At 41.1% G+C, this 19,553-nt stretch overlaps 1 protein-coding gene across 15 annotated transcripts in view; it reads right to left on the bottom strand.

Annotated features, from left to right (window-relative positions):
• LOC125464774 (serine/arginine repetitive matrix protein 3-like) overlaps positions 1-19,553 on the bottom strand; it is a 693,195-nt gene that overhangs the window by 25,906 nt on the left and 647,736 nt on the right. For all 15 annotated transcript variants that reach the window (XM_059655503.1, XM_059655504.1, XM_059655501.1 and 12 more), the window contains 2 exons: positions 8,609-8,955; positions 6,298-6,552 (listed from right to left, as the gene is read on the bottom strand). In XM_059655503.1, the coding sequence (XP_059511486.1) occupies positions 6,298-6,552; positions 8,609-8,955 (602 nt within the window). The remainder of the gene's footprint in view (positions 1-6,297; positions 6,553-8,608; positions 8,956-19,553) is intronic.

Genomic DNA, 19,553 nt, shown 5'->3' with positions numbered 1-19,553 from the left:
TTTCCAGCTTAAATGAAAGCTGTAAAACAGGGTCATTAATCTACAGGATAGGTAGACATGCTGTGTATTTGTTGCACTGATGGTTTCTTTCCTCTTCCCTTGGCTTTGTAAGGCAATATGTGTAGAGGTGTTAAATACTTGTGTCACAGTGGAATCAGTTCCCAGCAGTCTAATTTTTGTAGGCTATAGGTGAGTCAGGAAAGTAATGTTCCAACAAGCTGGCTTGGATAGCTTTTCTCCAGTTAGACAGCAACGTAAGAACTTAAAAACTAGGAGCAGGAGTAGGCCATCTGGCCCCTCGAGCCTGCCCAGTCATTGAATAAGATCATGGCTGAGACTCAGCTCCACTTACCCGTTCACTCACCATAACCCTTAATTCCTTTACTGTTCAAAAATTTGTCGAGCCTTGCCTTAAAAACATTCAGCGAGGTAGCTTCAACCGCTTCACTGGGCAAAGAATTCCACAGATTCATAACCCTTTGGGTGAAGAAGTTCCTCCTGACCTCAGTCTTACATCTGCTTCCCTTTATTTTGAGGCAATGCTCTCTAGTCCTAGTTTTGCCTGCTAGCTGAAAAAACCTCCCTGCCTCAACCTTATCTATTCCCTTCATAATCTTATATGTTTCTATAATATCTCCCTTCATTCTTCTGAATTCTAATGAGTATTATCCCAGTCTACTCAGTCTCTCCTCATAATCCAAACCTCTCAACTCTGGAATCAACCGAGTGAATCTCCTCTGCAACCCCTCCCGTGCTGGTATATCTCTTCTCAAGTAAGGAGACCAAAACTGCACACAGTACTCCAGGTGTGGTCTCATCAGGACCCTATACAGCTGCAGCATAGTCTCCTTGTTTTTAAACTCCTTCCTTCTAGTAATAACAGACAAAATTCTAATTGCCTTTTTAATTACCTGCTGCACCTGCAATCCTACATTTAGTGAATCATGCACAAGGACACCCAAGTCCCTTTGCACAGCAGTGAGCTGCAATTGTTTACCATTTAAAACAGTCCATTCTGCTGTTATTCCTACCAAAATGGATGACCTCACATTTATCAACATTGTATTCCATCTGCCAGACCTTTGCCCACTCACTTGTACTCTTTATATATACTGTCACTATATCCCTCTGCAAACTTTGTGTCTTCTGCACACTTTGCTCTACCACTCATCTTAGTGCCATCTGCAAATTTTGACACACCACACTTAGTCCCCAACTCCAAATCATCCATGTAAATTGTAAACAATTGCAGTCCCAACACTGATCCCTGAGGCACATCACTAGCCACTGACCGCCAACCAGAAAAACACCTATTTACCCTGACTGTTTGCTTTCTACTGGTCAACCAGTCCTCTATCCATGCCAATACCGTGCAACTTTATCTTATGTAGCAGCTTTTGGTGTGGTACCTTGTCAAATGCCTTCTGGAAAGCCAGATAAGCCACATCCACAGGTTCCCCATTGTCCACCATGAAAGTAATGTCCTCAAAGAATTCCACCAAGTTAGTTAAACATGACCTACTCTTCACGAACCTATGCTGGGTGTTTCCAGTGGGACAGTTTATATCCAGATGTCTGGCTACTTCTTCCTTAGGTGATAGATTCAAGCATTTTCCCCACGACCGAAGTTAAGCTAACTGACCTAGAGTGACCTGTTTTTTGTCTACTTCCTTTTTTAAACAGTGGTGTCACATTGGCCGTTTTCCAATCTGCGGGAACCACCCCATAGTCCGGTGAATTTTGGTAAATATTTACTAGTGAATTTGCTATTTCTCCGATCATCTCTTTTAGTACCCTGGGATGTATTTCATCTGGGCCAGGAGACTTTTCTACCTTTAGCTCCATTAGCTTGCCCAGCACTGCCTCCTTAGTGATAATGATAGTTTCTAGGTCCCTGCCTGCTATAACCTTTTTGCCATCAGTTTTCAGCATCTTATTTGTGTCTTCCACTGTGAAGGCTGACACAAAATAACTGTTCAATGTCTCGGCTATTTCTTCATTCCTAGTTATTAAATCGGCCTTCTCATCCTCTAAAGGTCCAATGTTTACCTTCGACACTTTTATGATTTACATATTTGTAGAAACTTTTTCTGCCTGTTCTTATATTCTGAACTAGTTTACTACCATAATCTGTCTTACTTTTCTTTATAACTTTTTTGTGGCTTTCTGTTGGCCTTTAAAGATTTTCAGTCTACTAGTTTCCCACTACTCTGCTTTTTTGTATGTGTTTTTTCTCCAATCTGATACTTTCCTTTATTTCCTTAGACATCCATGGCTGGCTCTCTCTTTTCATAAGGGGGGTGGGTGGGTGCAGGGAGAAGAAATCACTGATAGTTGTGTGGTCTATAGGCCACCAAATAATGACATCGTGGTGGGGCCGGCAATAAACACAGAAATAGCTAATGCATGTAACAATGGTACAGCAATTATCACGGGGCATTTTAATCTACATATCGACTGGTCAAACCAGGTCGGACAATGATTCACTAAATGTAGGATTGCAGGTGCAGCAGGTAATTAAAAAGGCAATTAGAATTTTGTCTGTTATTACTAGAAGGAAGGAGTTTAACCATGGTGGACAATGGGGAACCTGTGGATGTGGCTTATCTGGCTTTCCAGAAGGCATTTGACAAGGTACCACACCAAAAGCTGCTACATAAGATAAAGTTGCACGGTATTGGCATGGATAGAGGACTGGTCAACCAGTCGAAATGATAAGGAAGAACTGTAGGAAAAGACCACAATAACTGGACCCTCTCCCCTCCCTCTCTCATATTTCTGCTGAGCACTGTGAAAAATCGGTTTGAAAGTCCTCCACTGTTCCTCAATTACCCCACTATAAAGATTTTGCTCCCATTCTACCTTAGCTAACTCCTCCCTCATTCCTTCATAGTCTCCTTTGTTTAAGCACAGGACAGAGGTACTGGGTTTAAACTGCTCACGCTCCATCTGTATTCTAAATTCAACCATATTGTGATCGCTCCTTCTGAGAGGATCTCTAACTGTGAGATCATTAATTATTCCTGTCTCATTACACAGGACTTGATCTAGGTTAGCCTGCTCCCTCATAGGTTCGATTACATATTGTTCAAGAGAATTATCATGGATGCATTCTGTGAACCCCTCCTCAAGGCTGCCATGACCGACCTGGTTTGACCAGTCGATATGTAGATTAAAATGCCCCGTGATAATTGCTGTACCATTGTTACATGCATTAGCTATTTCTGTGTTTATTGCCGGCCCCACCACGATGTCATTATTTGGTGGCCTATAGACCACACACCTATCAGTGATTTCTTCTCCCTGCTGTTCCTAATTTCCACCCACATGGATTCAACGTTTTGTTCAGTAGAACCTATATCCTTTCTCACGACTGCTCTGATATTATCCTTAAAAATCAGAACCACACCACCTCCCGTACCTTCCTGTCTGTCCTTCCGAACAGTTTGATACCTCTGGATATTTAACTCCCAGTCGTGACCATCCTGTAAACATGTCTCTGTAATGGCCACTAAATCATACCCATTTGCCATGATTTGCACTGTCAAGTCATCCATCTTGTTTTGAATGCTCCGAGCATTCAGATAAAGCGCTCTTGGGACAGTTTTTGCACCTTCTTTTTGGGTCCTATTACCTCCATTAGTAACAACTCTTGAGTTCTCCTTCCCTTTAACTTGTTTTCTAAATTTTCAATGGAGTTGAAGCTTCCTTGTCACCTGCTAACCTGCTGCTGTGCCTTACATTAATTGTTATTGTCCCTCTATGCTCACTTCTCCCTGCACCCACCCCCCAACTTTCTAGCTTAAAGTCCTTTTAACCACCCTATTTACCCTTTTCTCCAGAACAGTGGACCCGGCCCTGTTCAGGTGGAGCCCATCCCAGTGATACAAGTCTTTTTTTCCTAGCCCTGCCTATGCTACATGGACCACAATAACTGGACCCTCTCCCCTCCCTCTCTAGTATCCTCTCAAGCTGGCCAGAGATGTCTCACACCCTGGCGCTGGGCAGGCAACACACCATGCAGGATTCTGTATCCTGCTCGCAAAGGATACTGTCTATCTCCCTGATGATGGAATCCCCTACAACTACAATTTGTCTTTTTGCTCCCCCGTCTTGAATGGTCTCCTGGACCACAGTGCCATGGTCAGTTGACTCATCCTTCCTGCAGCCCTGTTCCTCATCCAGGCAGGGAGCAAGTCCCTCATACCTGTGGGAGAATGTCAAGGGCTGCAGCTCCTGTGTTCCTGTCTGCAGGGCCCCTCTACCTGTCTCATTCGTAGTCACACACTGCTGTGCCTGCCCACCGATCGAATTACCATTAGTTAATCTACCAGGTGTACGAGCCTCCTGGAACACAGCATCCAGGTATTTCTCCCCCTCCCGGATGTGCCGCAGTGTTTGGAGTTCGGATTCCAGCTCATCAACTTTGAGCCGGAGCTCCTCAAGCAGCCAACACTTACTGCAGATGAGGTCACTGCCGTACTCAATGGGATCAGCTAGCTCCCACATCATACAGCTACAGCACACCACCTGGCCTGCCATCTCTACTTAGTTAAGTGTTTAAAATTAATTAGTTTTTAAAAAGTTTTGCAGTGTTTTCTGCACCAGTAAGTTTACTCCATTATACACTCAAACAGACTCCGGCTTTGCCTTCCGACCCGCTCCCAGAGGATCTGGCTTCTGGGTGACCACCCCAAAAGATAACAAAGAGATGAGGAAATAATTGCAAATAGCTTAACTGCTCACCACACTTAGTCGGTGTTATTGTTAGGTTAGAGGAGGTGGAAAGGTGGGAGACATTATGCGTGCAGTGTCTCGGGTATTAGTTAGCTCCCAAATTTATTGGGCGGAAGCTTACCTTCCCAGGCTGCCCTCGCGCTTCCTCCCGGACTCCCGCCACTGAAACAACTGAAAGCAACGTGGCGGCAAGGTCCAGGACACAGGGTGAGTATCAACCTTTTGACTTTTTGCTGAGGAAGTCATTTTTTTTCTGATTGTACTGAATGTTTGAATGGACTAGTTGCACCTTGCACAAGCTGGGATTATTGTACGTTTTGTCTTCTATTTCCTTACACACAGAAGATTAAAGACCCTTTACTGCAGGTGATTTAAAGATCTGGTGACATATACACACATAAACTAAGCCATGTCAACTTGTATTGAGCAGATTCAAGAGACTCTTACTGTGTTTTATTGGGATGCATATTTTCAGTGCTGCACAGCTCCAATCATTTGCAAACTTATTATCATATTTATTACTATTGTCTTGCTTTTATTTAACTTCCAACAATCAAATTGGATAGGACAGACAGCTCCTCAAACAGGATGCAAATTCTAGTTTCAAGAGAAACATATAGATAAATTCACATCTAGGCCAAACGATTTCAGGAGAAGATGCAATCACAGAATCTCTACAGTATGAAAACAGGCCATTTGACCCATATAGTCCACACAAACCCTCCGAAAAACATGCCCCTCCACCCCCCGTTATCCCTGTAACCCTGTATTTCCCATGGTTAATCCAAGTGACCTGCACATCCCTCAACACCATGGGCAATCCACTTAACCTGAGGACCTGTGGACTGTGGGTGGAAACCCACACAGACAAGGAGTGAATGTGCAAAGTCCACACAGATAGTAGTCCAGGGGTGGAATCAAACACAGGTCCCTGGTGCATCGAGGCAGCAGTGCTAACCACTGAGCCACTGTGCCACCTGAACATACAGCAGTTAGAAATCCTGACTGCTCCAATTAACAAGAAGAAATAAGGAACTTAGATTGAAAGGAAGAACAGAAAGTTTGTTTCAAGTTGGTATATTTTAAACCGCTCCCTATTGAAGCAAATCAGTATACGGGGACTGTATACGCATTTTAGTGCTGGAAGTTTCACTTCAAGTCCTCTCATTCTGGGCATCATATTGGGTTGTATGACCTGATCTGCTTTCTCTCTGTAGACACTGCCAGACCTGCTGAGTTTTTCCAGCAATTTCTGAATCTGTTTCTGATTTCCAGTATCTGCAATTCTTTGTTTTAGTTTAATATTTTAACGCGTTTTTCTGATGGGAAATTTCCCACGGAACCTAACTGTAATTTTTATAACGGCTACAATGAGAAAATCTCATTTAAATTAAGTTCTTCATTTAAAATTGCACTTTTCATGAATGCAACTGTGTTCTTAATTAAAAAACAGTTGTAATGTTATAGCTCTACCTTATATTAGCCATCTCACATCGTGGGTAAATCACATTTTCGTGAAAACCATGTTCCTACTCATTGTTTTTACAGAATGGCACCAACCTGGACTGCTCCTTGTGAGGTGACGACTGTGACTTGCTGCTCCCATCTCTCTTGTCATAGGATCGGGAGCAGGAACATGACAGAGACCTGCTAGAGCTCCTGGAACTGCTCTTGCGCCGAGGGCTGTAGGAAGAGCTTTTCTTCTTGTCCGAGTTGTGGCTGCTAGGCTGTTCACGTTTCCCTGGTGACCGAGTGCGACTCTTATTCCTGCTAGTGGGATGGCTTCGATGGTGGCGGTGTGACGTCTGCCTTAACCTAGGATGATAAACAGTTTTCAAAGATAACGGAAATGGTCTAGGCCCGAAACGTCAGCTTTTGTGCTCCTAAGATGCTGCTTGGCCTGCTGTGATCATCCAGCCCCACAATTTGTTATCCTGATAAACAGTTTTGGCTGTTTTATCACCATTCAAACAGAAGTAAAGGAAAGGGCCAGCTGGCCAATCCAGCTTGTCTCACACAACCGGCACATCTTGTCCATTGTGCAGACTTCCCAAATATGACCAAAAAGATCATCATCAACAATGAAAAGGTAATTTTGCATGCACTGCTGTAATCAGACCAGGGAAATTAGGATATTAAAATGTACAAGTGGAGTTCTTTACAATTTTCTTTAAAGACTTAACCACAGAAATGCAACTATGTGCATAACAAAGCTAAATTGCTCTTATGTGTACATTACATCTGTAATTACAAATGTCTCTAGATAGAAAGATGGAGGATATTTCACGGTGACTTTAGAATGTTTTATTGAGAAAGTGAGTTTCGTTTAATACTGCTGCCTGGTCATTTGCAAAATTGTTACTGTCTTTCTTACAACCATTTTCCTGGCAGCAAAGAGGGCAGGATAGGAATTGCTTTGACAGTTCCAGTGGCATTTGCGTATTTGGTTGCAGAAGATCTGACATTCTGGAGCAGGAGCAACTAAAACTCAAACATCTTTACTCTGAGATTGCTGGCTACTAGCCCAGAAGGTCCTTCCTTCACCTGTCAGAGGAACACCAACTGCTGATCCCTTCATACTTCACAATATGCCAACACGTGGCATCAGAGAGAACTGTACCACAGGAATGACCTAATCAATGGATGTGAAAACTGGCCACTGATACATTTAAAGAAAGGACAGAGATTTTGTCTACTAAAGGCAATGAATTGACCATTTTCTTCGGAAGAACGGCACCAGTTGAATCTTTTAACTGTGGCAAGTTCAAGAAGATACAAAAACCCTTGCCTTCTGGGACCTCCTAGTTCCACTTTCTTTTGTTGGGCTTAAGGTTAACTCTTCTCTGAATTCGATAACCACAGGCCTCAAATTAAAATGCACTGACTTATCAATTCTAAGGGCTATAATTACCCTGTGCAACATGGCAAATATTTCTTGCATCAGTGCCAAACATTCAATGAAAAAAACTGTGTATCACAAAATGGCATCTAAAAAAATTGCACTTTAACATTTACCTCATACAACGTTATCCAAAGAGTTGATTGAGTTTCAAACTTCTCAGAAGTTTCTTGCTCATTGCTAACCTGACACAGATGAGCCAAAACTAACATGTCTATCATCAATTCAGGAATGAATTGCACAAAATGAAGAAATGAGTGAATAAAGGAAGGGTCCTTTTACAGTCTGTCTGTTATTTGCATTGAACGCTGTCAGAACTGCAAGCCCAGCAAAGAGTATTAACTCGTCACCTGGACAGAGTCTTGAGCAGTACCTCCCCTGGCCAATGCTTGAGAACAGGTGAACTCTGTACCTGTTTAAACATTTTGTCTCGTGCTTTGGTAGATAACTGTGTGGCAGGAAAACCTAATTAACTTGATTTTCTGCTGGATTGCTTGTCCAGAGTGAACATCAGAACCTGGACTGAACTCAAATCAATTGCAAGTCTGTGGGAAGACAGGACTGAATGAAGGTCTGAACCCAAATTTGTCAATTACACACACATAAATCTGCTGCATATTCTATCAGGGCTGAAAGGTTTCACTTCAGGGTGGGGGTGGAGGGTCTGAGGTGAAAGGTGAGCATGGGAGAAACTAAAGTAGTCATGGACACAATACACTTTCTTTCAGTCACTAGAACAGTGATGTATGTAGCTTTGTGCAATTCATTCCTGAATTGATGATAGCCAGGTTAGTTCTGGCTCATCTGTGTCAGGTTGGCAATGTGTTCCTGATCTGGAGTGCAAGATCTTTGGAGGGGGATATCTCAAGCAGTGGAGGACAGGTTAGGGTTGGGGTTGTGGCTTGGGAACTGCGGGAAAACAGTACAACTAGCCTTTTTTGAAGGTTGGAAAAAATATAACACAAGACTAACTTCTTTGCGCGCGTGCTTTTACTCCACGCTGACACGTTGTGCGATCGTGAGTGACTGCCGACAGATTCTGCAGAGTCACTGCTGAAGTCTGATTGGCTTGGAGAGCGTAGAGACCCTTTGTGAGCTGGTAGAGTCGGCTTCCGTCGGCTTGAGCCCCTATGTGTGGATGCTGACCTTGACCTGTGCTTTGCATGCCTGCCCTCAGTGGAAGATCTCCTGCTGTGGCCTGGGGACCTGGACCTGAAACTCCTGGACCCATGCTTCGAGTGCTTGGTGTCCTTGGCCTTGGGAGATGTTGACACAGATCTGGGTTCTGCTCCTGGTGACAATGACCTGGAGTCCGTGCTCTGTAGCAGGAGAGAAAGACTGAACTTAAAGACACTCCGACACAACAGCAATTGATCTTTTAATTCTTGCCACATCCCTAAGACAGCCTACGTCAATAGTTTATCTAACACAGTCCTCTACAGTGCAGCTCATGCAAGATTTTGCATGCAAACCAAAAATTAATTCAAAATAACAAACCTGGAATGGGAAAAAAAAGTAACCAGTCAACCAAAGGTTAAGAAGGAACAGAATGGAATAATAAATAAATTAAAGAGTGAGCTCAATAGATTGCTGTATTTTTGAGGAAAGGACAAAGTATTTTTTTACAATTTCTGGTTTTAAAATAAAACAAGGTGAAGATAGACAACTTGACTGAACAGCACAGAAATGGAAGGCAAAAATTGGAACAAAAATCCACAAATGTATTAATTATCACTCAAACAAAACCCTCTGAATAATACTCTGTTTTCTTTTTGTGCTTTTCCTGCAGAGAACTGCTCATCTGTCATCAGCGACCCAGATTATTAATGTATTTTTTTGTACCCCCGTTTGGTTAACATACACTTACCAATCAGGTAGCATTTCCTCCATTAGTAGGTAAGGTGTGAGGAAAAAGGGAAAAGCGGGGCAACATAAGTGCATCATTAGAGTCACAAAATGCAAGAGAAAAAAAGACACAAAAAAGCCCTTTCCAAGTAGTGAAATATGAACAATGTATGAAATTAAGAATGTGCAAAGGAATTTATTAATACTACAATAAAGCAACTGCTTCAAAGCCTAAGTACTGATGCACTAAAATAAGGCCGATCTGGGGTTTCTGGGCTACCACTCCATAAATGGGTCATTCATATATAAATATATACCAGTGGAATGTCAGATTTTACCTGTAAAGTTTCGGACAAGAGGTTATAGGAGACAAAGTGAAATGCAGAATGTCTGGCATTCCTTAAGTGCAGCGAATGAGCCTCTCCCAGTCTCTGTGACCTTTAGCATTCTTCAGGATTGCACAGTGAAGGGCAGAAGACAAAGTTTTGAACCAATGTTAAGAACTGGCATGTCCAATCTGCCCTCTGATTTTCAGTTCTGAAATGTCAATCAGCCTGAAACATTTTGTACTTTGGTGTGAGGGAGTTGGGGGCAGGGGAGGGGGATAAGTGCATTGGAACATTTCAAATTATTTTGATTTTGACACATTTGTCTTAAATCTGGAATAGATATTGTTGGGAAGGCATCCCTTTTTTCTCCGCAGAAGGTGCATTGGTTTAAAATAAACCACACAGTCTGTTTTTTTTTGTTTTCCGGTCTAATTTGAGCCTTTTTGTAGCTGCTTAGTAGTTGCCAATACCCTTATGGTGGATACTACCCTTACGGTTTTAAATCTCTTTGCAATAAGACAATAGCATATTTTTTCCACTGCCATTAATCACACTGTCCATTTAAAAAAAACCTTCGTTGCAAAAAAAAACACAAATTAAAAAAAAAGTTCCAAGTTGCCATACGGAGGAAAACAATATGGCTGATAACTGACCACACTGAACTGACCACCGCTGAGTTTTGGCCACCCTCACTGTGTGATTGTTAATTGCTGGTTTCCTAAAATGTTCTCCCATGCCAATATTAACTTTGTGGTCCATTGTAAGTGACCTGAAATCACATCCTCATACTAAGGATGTTGTGACAGCCATAAAACACATTCGTCACTTGTCCTAGCATTTAATTGAGGTTTACCAAATCCATTTTAGCATAAAAAATACCACTATTTGGCTTAAGCATTTTACAAAGTTGACTTCTGAGCACAAATAACCTCGTACTGCAAGTAACATGTTAGAGTGCGCATGTTTCAAATGTAAATATTTAGTTAAAAAACATTTTACCACTGACTTGTAAATAAAACTGTGTTAAAAATTAGGCAATGTGAGATAACCTTTGAATAGATTTTATATTCCAAAATAATTAGAGGAACAATTTTAAAATTTATTTTACATTAACTTCTAAACCCCTCCCATCTTTCAGAACTACTTAAAAGTAGATGTTAGATTATGTACAGGGACTGTACGTATCAAATGCATACTTTACCCAGCCACTGTGGGAGTGGAGTCATGGGAGAGATCATGTGAGCAACCCTGGTAATCCATCTCTGCTTTGCGTTTCCCTCTTCAACCCCTTAGCATAGGTGATATCATCACAAGGATTGGTAGGCAAATGTTGACACTTTGGTCATGAATATACTGTAGCATAGTCACTTTAAGACTTTGTTTTTGTATACTAAGCCTTTTTCTTTAAAAACAAGCAGTTTAAAAATTCATCCTCATTCACTCATTGCTTACAAGATTTTCAAATCTGCATGAATACAGAACTATTTGGAGTCAGGAAAGTTATCTTCCGACATTGTAAGTGGATTGCACAATTGAGCAAACCCAAGCTTCTCATTAGAAGTAATTATCCCAAAAGGAGAGCTCCCATGAGTCACAAATTCTTAAAGCCATTGATTGTCAGTATAAACGAAAGAGATGAAAAGAACTTAATTTATTTTTGAAAAGTGAATGTTAACAGGGAAAGCAGCACTGGCTTAAAGGATAAAATGGGCCTGACATGGTGAGGAGATTGTGTTTCTGTTCCCCTCATGGGTTAGTGTTTAGTTGTAACCTATCAGATAGTGTAGACCAGAAGCCTCTACTGCTTTTAACTATGCTCCCAAGAAGTGCCATAATCCTGTTACAGTGAACATTTTCTCTTCTGGTTTCGTCTTCCTTCTCCATCTCTAGGGCCAAATCTATTCTACGGTTGGGAACATAAACAAGAAAGTCAATTCCACCTTGTGAGGACATGTATTAGAAGGTGACTATTTCAACATTTTGTTCACTTGAGCTTCAATTCCCCATTTAGGCAGCGTCCCTAACACTCAACTTCAATTTTATAATCTTCCTTCACAGAGTCAATGAGTTTCATGAATGAGTTTACAAATTCCATCAGTCTTATGATTTGATTTCAGCCCAGTTATTCATAGAACCCTTATGGATCCTGACACTGTGAACTCAAAAAATGATTATCAAACAATAAGTATCATGTCAGATGACTGGCCTTGCATTTACACAATGCTGCCATCAATTATCTTTGGAGTTTCTCCTAAATGTTCAGAGAGAGCTAGTATCAAAGCTGCTGAGGAAAAATGTATTCCCTTAAGTACCCTTTCTTCCAAACTGGATTTTACATTTTCTAATCAGTGATGGGAACAGTATAAGGAGAGCCCAACTGCAGTTGTTTTCTAAACAGACCTAATGTGGTTCGTTTTCCAAAACGACTGTAGTAAATGGAGGCTAAAGGTCAAAGGTTATGAGGGATGCTCATTATAGTCATATCTCACCCACCGCTTTTTCTTTTTAAATTAAGTTTGTTTAAAGAAAATGACCATGCAGAGATGCCCCAAACAGGGAACTGAAGGGACTACGACAGCAATGATTCTGCTGAAGAACTGACAAAACACCCATACATGTTATATGTAAATATGGCCTTTGTCTTCTTTGATTTTCTTTCTCCCTTTTGCTTTCTATAGCTAGACAGGAACAAACAGCCACTATAGTCAGGGACACCATATATGTTAGTACAGCTACTGAAAAAAATAAAAACAGAGCAAAAGAAAATGACTTAAAAGGCATCATTCATGGATCAATGCTACAAACAACACAGATATGCATCTTAACAACTCTACAGAACATGAAGGTCAGAAAAGAAAATGAATCCAGAGCAGGGGCTAACTGGGAGATTTTATAATAAAACAGACAACCAAAGGAGTTTCTTTTTAAATAAAAAGCAACAAAAAAACCCAGAAAATGGAAGGAAATCAAATAAGATTTAACTTCAAGCCAGGGTGCTTTAACAGACTCATCTGCAGATGTGTTGCGTGCCAAGGCAAACAAATACCTACCTTCCAACCACAGATAGGAGTGCAATAACAAAAGAAAACAATATCTCCACATTGGAGTGCAATATGGGAAAGAGACAGTGACTCTTTAGTAATGTGCCATAGACTTGATGCTAAGTGCTATTTTTTTTCCTCTATTGTTCTTTATGCTCAAACATTGCAGCCATGATGTTTCATATGCAAAAGGTTCAGGAACAGAAGAATCTCATTAAGCATAAAAATCCAATCACGAGCAGTGCAGTAACTTTACACGACAACTGATTAAGGAAAACAGAAAGTGCACACTGGATTAGAGACACGAGGGAAAGCTTACAGAGAGGCAAAAGCACACACAGAGCAGGTAGGGAAGCTATCAATGGAAGGAATGGGTGGCAACCAGAACACCCTGTAGATAATCTGTCTTCAGGCTTATTAACCCTTGGAGGACTGTTTGAACATTTTCTTGTTAATACTTATTATTCTCCAATCTGTAGCCGACAAAGATGTAAGTCCATCCAATTTCCCTTAACACATCCTCAAATGGATGGAACTTCACCTGATGCCAATTCGGGGTAAGGCTCTTTGGTATTTGGAATGAAAACTTATTCTGCTGAGTCCAATTATACAAAGTTTGCAATAGACAAGGAGGGGGAAGACTGTTCTGTGAAGGAGCAAATCCTAAATGGATTTTCCATTCCATCACCCGGGTGGTAATGTGACAGCATGGGGCGTCTGCTCATTACAGAAACTGCCTGTAGCTTATGCTGTTAAAATCAACAGACTGAAAATCAGACAGGATCTGTAAACAGTCGGTGGTTTGTGCTGGCATAGGCTTTGATGGTCGAAAGTTCCCCTGTTCTTCCCACATGAAGTTTTCCTGAGCAAATGTAAATGAAGCAAAATCTGCACTTAATATTGTGAAAATACAAAACATTGAAACCTCATTTGTGGAATTCCTCTCTTTTGAATTATAAATATTGCCTGCTAACATCAAAATGTTGCAAGTAGTAAAACACATTCTTTAAATAGTGGTTCACTTGCCAAGTTGAATTTGTTTTGGCTTTCCGTAACAAAATATGCAGTACTCAAAGGGTTAATAGCCGTCATACCTGCTGAAACTGAAAACAAAAACTCTGGGGAGGATATTAAATAAAGGGGTTTGGATAAATCTACAATGTCAAAGGAAAACAGACTAGTGGTTTGGAATTATTATCAATCCTCACCTTGTGAAAAATTGGGAAGGGACTGGCACTCTCAGGTTAGTTCAAAAAATATTCCTGGGATGTAGGTGCCATGGCCAAGGTTGTCATTTATAGCTCATCCTTAGTTTGTGTAAGGTGGTGATGGTGGGCTTTCCTGTTGAGGTGTTGTAGTCTATTCTTTACAGTGGCTTAATACAAGCAATGGCTTGCTAGGCCTCTTCAGGGTGAGTTAAGAATAAATGAGGTTATGTGTGGGGCTAATTGAACTTATCTGATAAGGGTGGTAGGATTCTTTCCTTTGAAGAATGTGATTGAACCTGCTGGTTTCTTTTTTGCAGCAATCCAATTACCTCATGGTCACCTATATGACAATACTAGTCATTTTTGGGCCATAGTTGTTATAACCATGATGGAGGTTCCTTAATGTTTCATTGCTTGCTGATTATGTGTATTATGATAGTCCATTGCACAAGTTTAAAATGGTACTAAGGACAGTGATTCTATTTAAGTTGGAAATTGACAAGGTTTTCTAAAGCTACTTCTATTTTCACGCATGTTCATCTTATGGATTTAATGTTAACGGTCCTCCTCTTATTTAATAAAGGTATTAGTTTTCAGTTATATCATCTATTCCATACACACTTACTTGTAAGTTGGGGGGGGGGGGGGGGGGGGGGAGAGGAGGAGTTTAGCTCACTTGGCTGGACAGTCAGTGTGTGATGCCAAGAGTGTGGGTTCAATTCTTGTACCAGATCTTCCATTCCTCACCACTGCCCTCAGTTAAACTACCACCAGACGTTTCTTTCTAATGAGAGAGAAGTGCTATGGTCTGTTGGGACTATGGCAACTATATCTTTATTTGTCACGAACAATGTCAGGAATGGCTTTGAGGTTGCCAGTACCATGTGAATTAAATTACTGGAGAATTTTGATGGATGATTTTTTTTTTAAGCAGCCATGCTCTTTGTCTGCAAGCAAGAGTGGGTGGCCCATTAACTCACATCACCAACTTAGGAATGAGTTGAGGATCGTGGACACCGTTATTGTGCTTGTTATTTCCATGGTGTGGATTTGTACAGCTGAAATTACTGTTAGCAAACTTTAAAAATAACTACATTTAAGACCTTAATGTATTTTTTTAAAAAAATACTATAATTGGAACTATTTTCCAAAATTAATTCCCATGTGGGTCACTGTGCTAACCGGTCAACATTAGGTTAATGTCTCTCATCAGCCTGCTAATCTTGATGCAATTTTTCAATTAGTAAATGTGTTAAAAATTAAAAACAATTGTAAAGAAATTCAACTTGATTTATTTTGAAACCAAATGGTTTGAAACAGTAATCCATTTGTGTTGACCAGTACAGAGGATGACCTTTAATAAAAAGAATAATTTCCACATGCACTTGAACAACTCCAGTCTTTTCTGCCTCAGCTCCGTGCAGTAAATTAGCTTCATTGGTGCATGTTAATTTGTAAATGGTTTCCCCACAGTTGCTGTTTTATGTTGCCTTGTAATTGCACAGGTACTTAGCAATTTGTTTGTATCAGTTCTGGTTTTAACATTGTGATAATAACTGCTGGGTAAAAGAAACTAAAACTGTACTGACCCCACAGTAATGCATGCAAGTCCTGTGCCATGCAGAGTGAAGGACTGGGTTATGTTCAGCTTGCCACATGAAGGAACTGACTTGATGTAATAGATAAACAGGAACAGCTACTTTCAACTTCACATTCACCAGTAGGTTTTAAACATTGGTTAGATATGTTGAGAGGAACACAAGTTGTCAAATTGTCACATGCCCTAATTTTTCACAGCAGTGCCCAGTATTGTCTAGAAAACTAGACCAACAGGACAGAGTTAAAGTTTTGTGGCATACCAGCGGACACTCGCCGCATGCACCACATTGACATGCAACGCAGATCTTTCTGTCGCCACCAGCATCTACAATGGATATTTATACTTGGTGTTTTGTAAAATCTATAAAACCTTGAACACCCACTGAATACTTTTCCTGCACCATGCAGGGTAAAGATGGAAACTGTTGTGTTTCAGCAAAAGGCTTCAGGCCACAATGAGCCAAGCCACACTGATTCAAAGCACATCATCCACAACAATCAATAACCAAAGCCTTACCTGCAAGGTGTCGTGGAATAACAGAAATAGATACATTTCAGTTAGCACTCTACTTGATGGAAAAAGAAAGCCAGCATATCTCTTTTATATTTCATTTTAATCTCACGTGGATTTCAAATCATATCCCACGAAAATCCTCTGGTAATGTTTTACCTGCCACCACTCCCATCAATTGGGCATTTGAAGTGGATTCAGCCCCCTCATCTATGACTGATGTGGCACCCTTTGAATCAGACAGTTTTTGAATGGGATATATGAAAAAAAAATCCAAGAAGAGAACCCTGGAGATGGGAATTTTTGTAATTGGGCTTGGATTTCCCATTCAGGATGTGGATATAGTGGTCAGTAATTTTGTAAGCATCACTTGAATAAAGTTCAGACGTGAGCCCTGATTCCATACACAGAGCATGCTTGCCAGGTTCTGCACCTGACTGAAAGCGGCAAACTTGGAATGAGGAGTTTCAGGTCAGGTTTACCACTGCCCTAAGGGACAACTGAAATTAGCTTCTGACAAGATTTGAACTGAAGCAGCTCTTCGATTTCTTGTATCTGATTGGTTTCTTTGTGCAAGTCTCACGCCTCAATGGCATTTTGTTACTGCTGTCAGAGCAGTATTATGCAATTATGTTTTCATGATGGAGATGTTATTAACAGAATAGATAAGGAGGGGCCAGTAGATATGGTGTATTTTGATTTTCAGGATACTTGATAAGATTCCATCTCAGTTACTAGAGGGTTGTGGGTGTTGTACTGGCGCAGACTGAGGACTGGTCAACAGAAAGAAGACAGAGTAGGAATAAGTGGGTCATTCTCCTGTAACTAGTGGGGTACATAAGGATCAGTTACCCCCAGATGGTCACAATCTACATCAATAATTTGGATGTGGGGATTAAAAGTAATATTTCAAAGTTTGCAGATGGCATATATCTAGGTGGGAATGTGTGATGTGTGCAGGATACTAAAAGGCTTCAACGGCATCTGGACAGGCGGATTGAGTGGGTTAGAATATGCAGATGGGCATAACATGGAAAATTGTGGGACTTTGGTGGGAGGAAGGGAGGTGGAAAAGCATCTCTTAAATAGTTAGAGATCGGGAAGTGTTGATTTCCAACAAGATCTGGGTGACCTTGTTCACAGTCATTGAAAGGTAACATCTAAGTGCAGCAATTTGGAAAGTAACTGATATGCTGATCTTTATCACAAGAAGATTTAATTACAGTAATGAAGATGGCTCACTTCATTTCTGCTCCGTGGTTTAAAAGTAGAGAACTAGGCTAACGTAAATTCAGTTCAAAAAAAAGGGAAAAAACTCTTGAGCTACATGGTAACCGTATAACCAACTGTGATTATTGTAAAAACTATTGGTCCATTAATGTCCTTTCAGGATGGGGATTTGCCATCCTTACCTGGTATGGCCTACAAATAACTCCAGAGCCACAGCATATGTTAGACTCTGAAATGCCTTTGAAGGGGCCCCAAACACTCAATTCAAGGTGCAAATAAGGATAAGCTATACATGCTGGCCCAGCTTGTGATGCCCACATCCCATGAGTAAACTTTAAAAACATATAGAACCGTACTGAGGCAGTACCTGAGGCAGTTATTCAGTTTTAATCTTTTTTCCTGAGGAAAGATACACTTGTCAGAGAAGGAATGCAGCAAAGATTTACCAGACTGGGATGGTGGGATTGTCCTATTAGTGGAAATGGAGAAGACTGGGCCTGTGTTTTCTGGAGTTCAGAAGAATGGCGGGTGATCTCATTGAAACATGTGCTTAATTCTTAAGGAGATGGAGAGGTTAGATGTAGAAAAGACACTTCCCCTGGCTGGGTAGAAGGGGTGACCTAGAACCAAGGAACACAGTCGCAACATAAGGGGAAAGCTATTCAGGGCTGAGATGAGGAGGGACTATTTTATTCAGAGAGTGGTGAACCTATGGAATTCTCCATCCCAGATAACCACGAGACCTCAGTATTTACATACGTTCATGATGGGGATTAATACATCAAGAGATATGGAGATAGCACAGGAAAGAGGGGGCTAAATGGCCTATTCCTGCTGCCATTTCTTATGGTCCAGAATTTAAATCCAGAAACAGTGAAAGAATGGAGATATATTTCCAAGTCAAGGTGGTGTGGCTTGGAGGAAAGCTTGCAGGCAGTGGTGTTTCCACGTGTCTGCTGCACTTTCCTAGCTGGGCAAGAGAGGTCACCGATCTGGAAGATGCCACTGAAGAAGGCTTGGTAACTTAGTGCAGTGGATCTTGTACATGGTGTACACTGTTGTCACTGAATCTTGATTGTGAAGGGTTTGGACATTTGAAGCAATGGATGGGTTCCAATTAAAGTGAGCCGTTTTACCTGGATGATGCCAAGGCTTGGCATCCTATAGATGGTGAACAGGTTTTGGACAGTGAGGTGGTGAGTTACTTCCTGCAGAATTGTCAGCCTTTGACCTGCAGTTGAGTGACAAAGTCTCGTGAGTGGTACCAGTAACTACATCTGTTCTGGGAACTCCTTAGCACAGCCTGTACTGAGCAAGTGAGCCAGAAGTACTGTTTGTTTCACTTCTCTGCTACTGTACTGGGGATTGGTTAGATATATCAACCAATGGGTACTGGTATTTTAACAAAATTTTTTAACAAGTGAACAAGAAATAGAATTGAGATTTATTTTCTACAAGTACCTTTCCAACTTGTTGAGGAATCAACAGACCAACTAGAGCGTGACTGATTTTTAACCACTACATGATCTTTGCAGTTTCTACGTTCCTATCCACCAGCGTCCGTGACTATGTAACGTGTGTTCTAATTGTTTCAGTCAACGACTATCTACAAAAATTTGCACAGCTGGTTTTTTATGGTACTGATGAAAAGATATAAAAAGGGCTTTTTAGACCTATATGTTGAAATACTCCTGGTTGGGAGTGAATTCCTTACTGGCCTTACTCCCAATCCTTGGTCAATGTCACTTCTGGGGGCATGATTTGTCTGATGCTCTTACCAAGTACTTGCAGAAATTGGCTGAATGAGATTCCCTTCAAAACAGAACAGGAAAAGCTGCAAACTGAAGACTCCAACACTATGTTGCACAGCACACTGGAATACCAGCATGTTGGTAGACTGGTGCGTTGGAACACAAAATACAAGCATGTTGGCATACTGACAAATTGCAATAGAGTGGCAGCACCTCTAGATCCTAACATCTCAGTCAATAATCAAATTAATGGGCTGCAAAATGATCACCCTCATGCAACAAACAACAAATTGACTAGACCTTGTTAGTAAACCATTCTGGTAAGGCCTGTAAAAGTCAAACACCAGCATCAGGAGAATGGCCCATGTCTTATGCCGTGAGCACTCTAGATACCATCGCACAT

This window comes from Stegostoma tigrinum, chromosome 27 (genome assembly GCF_030684315.1).
Source record: "Stegostoma tigrinum isolate sSteTig4 chromosome 27, sSteTig4.hap1, whole genome shotgun sequence".
NCBI lineage: Eukaryota > Metazoa > Chordata > Chondrichthyes > Orectolobiformes > Stegostomatidae > Stegostoma > Stegostoma tigrinum.
This window is presented reverse-complemented; position numbering and strand designations above follow the sequence as displayed.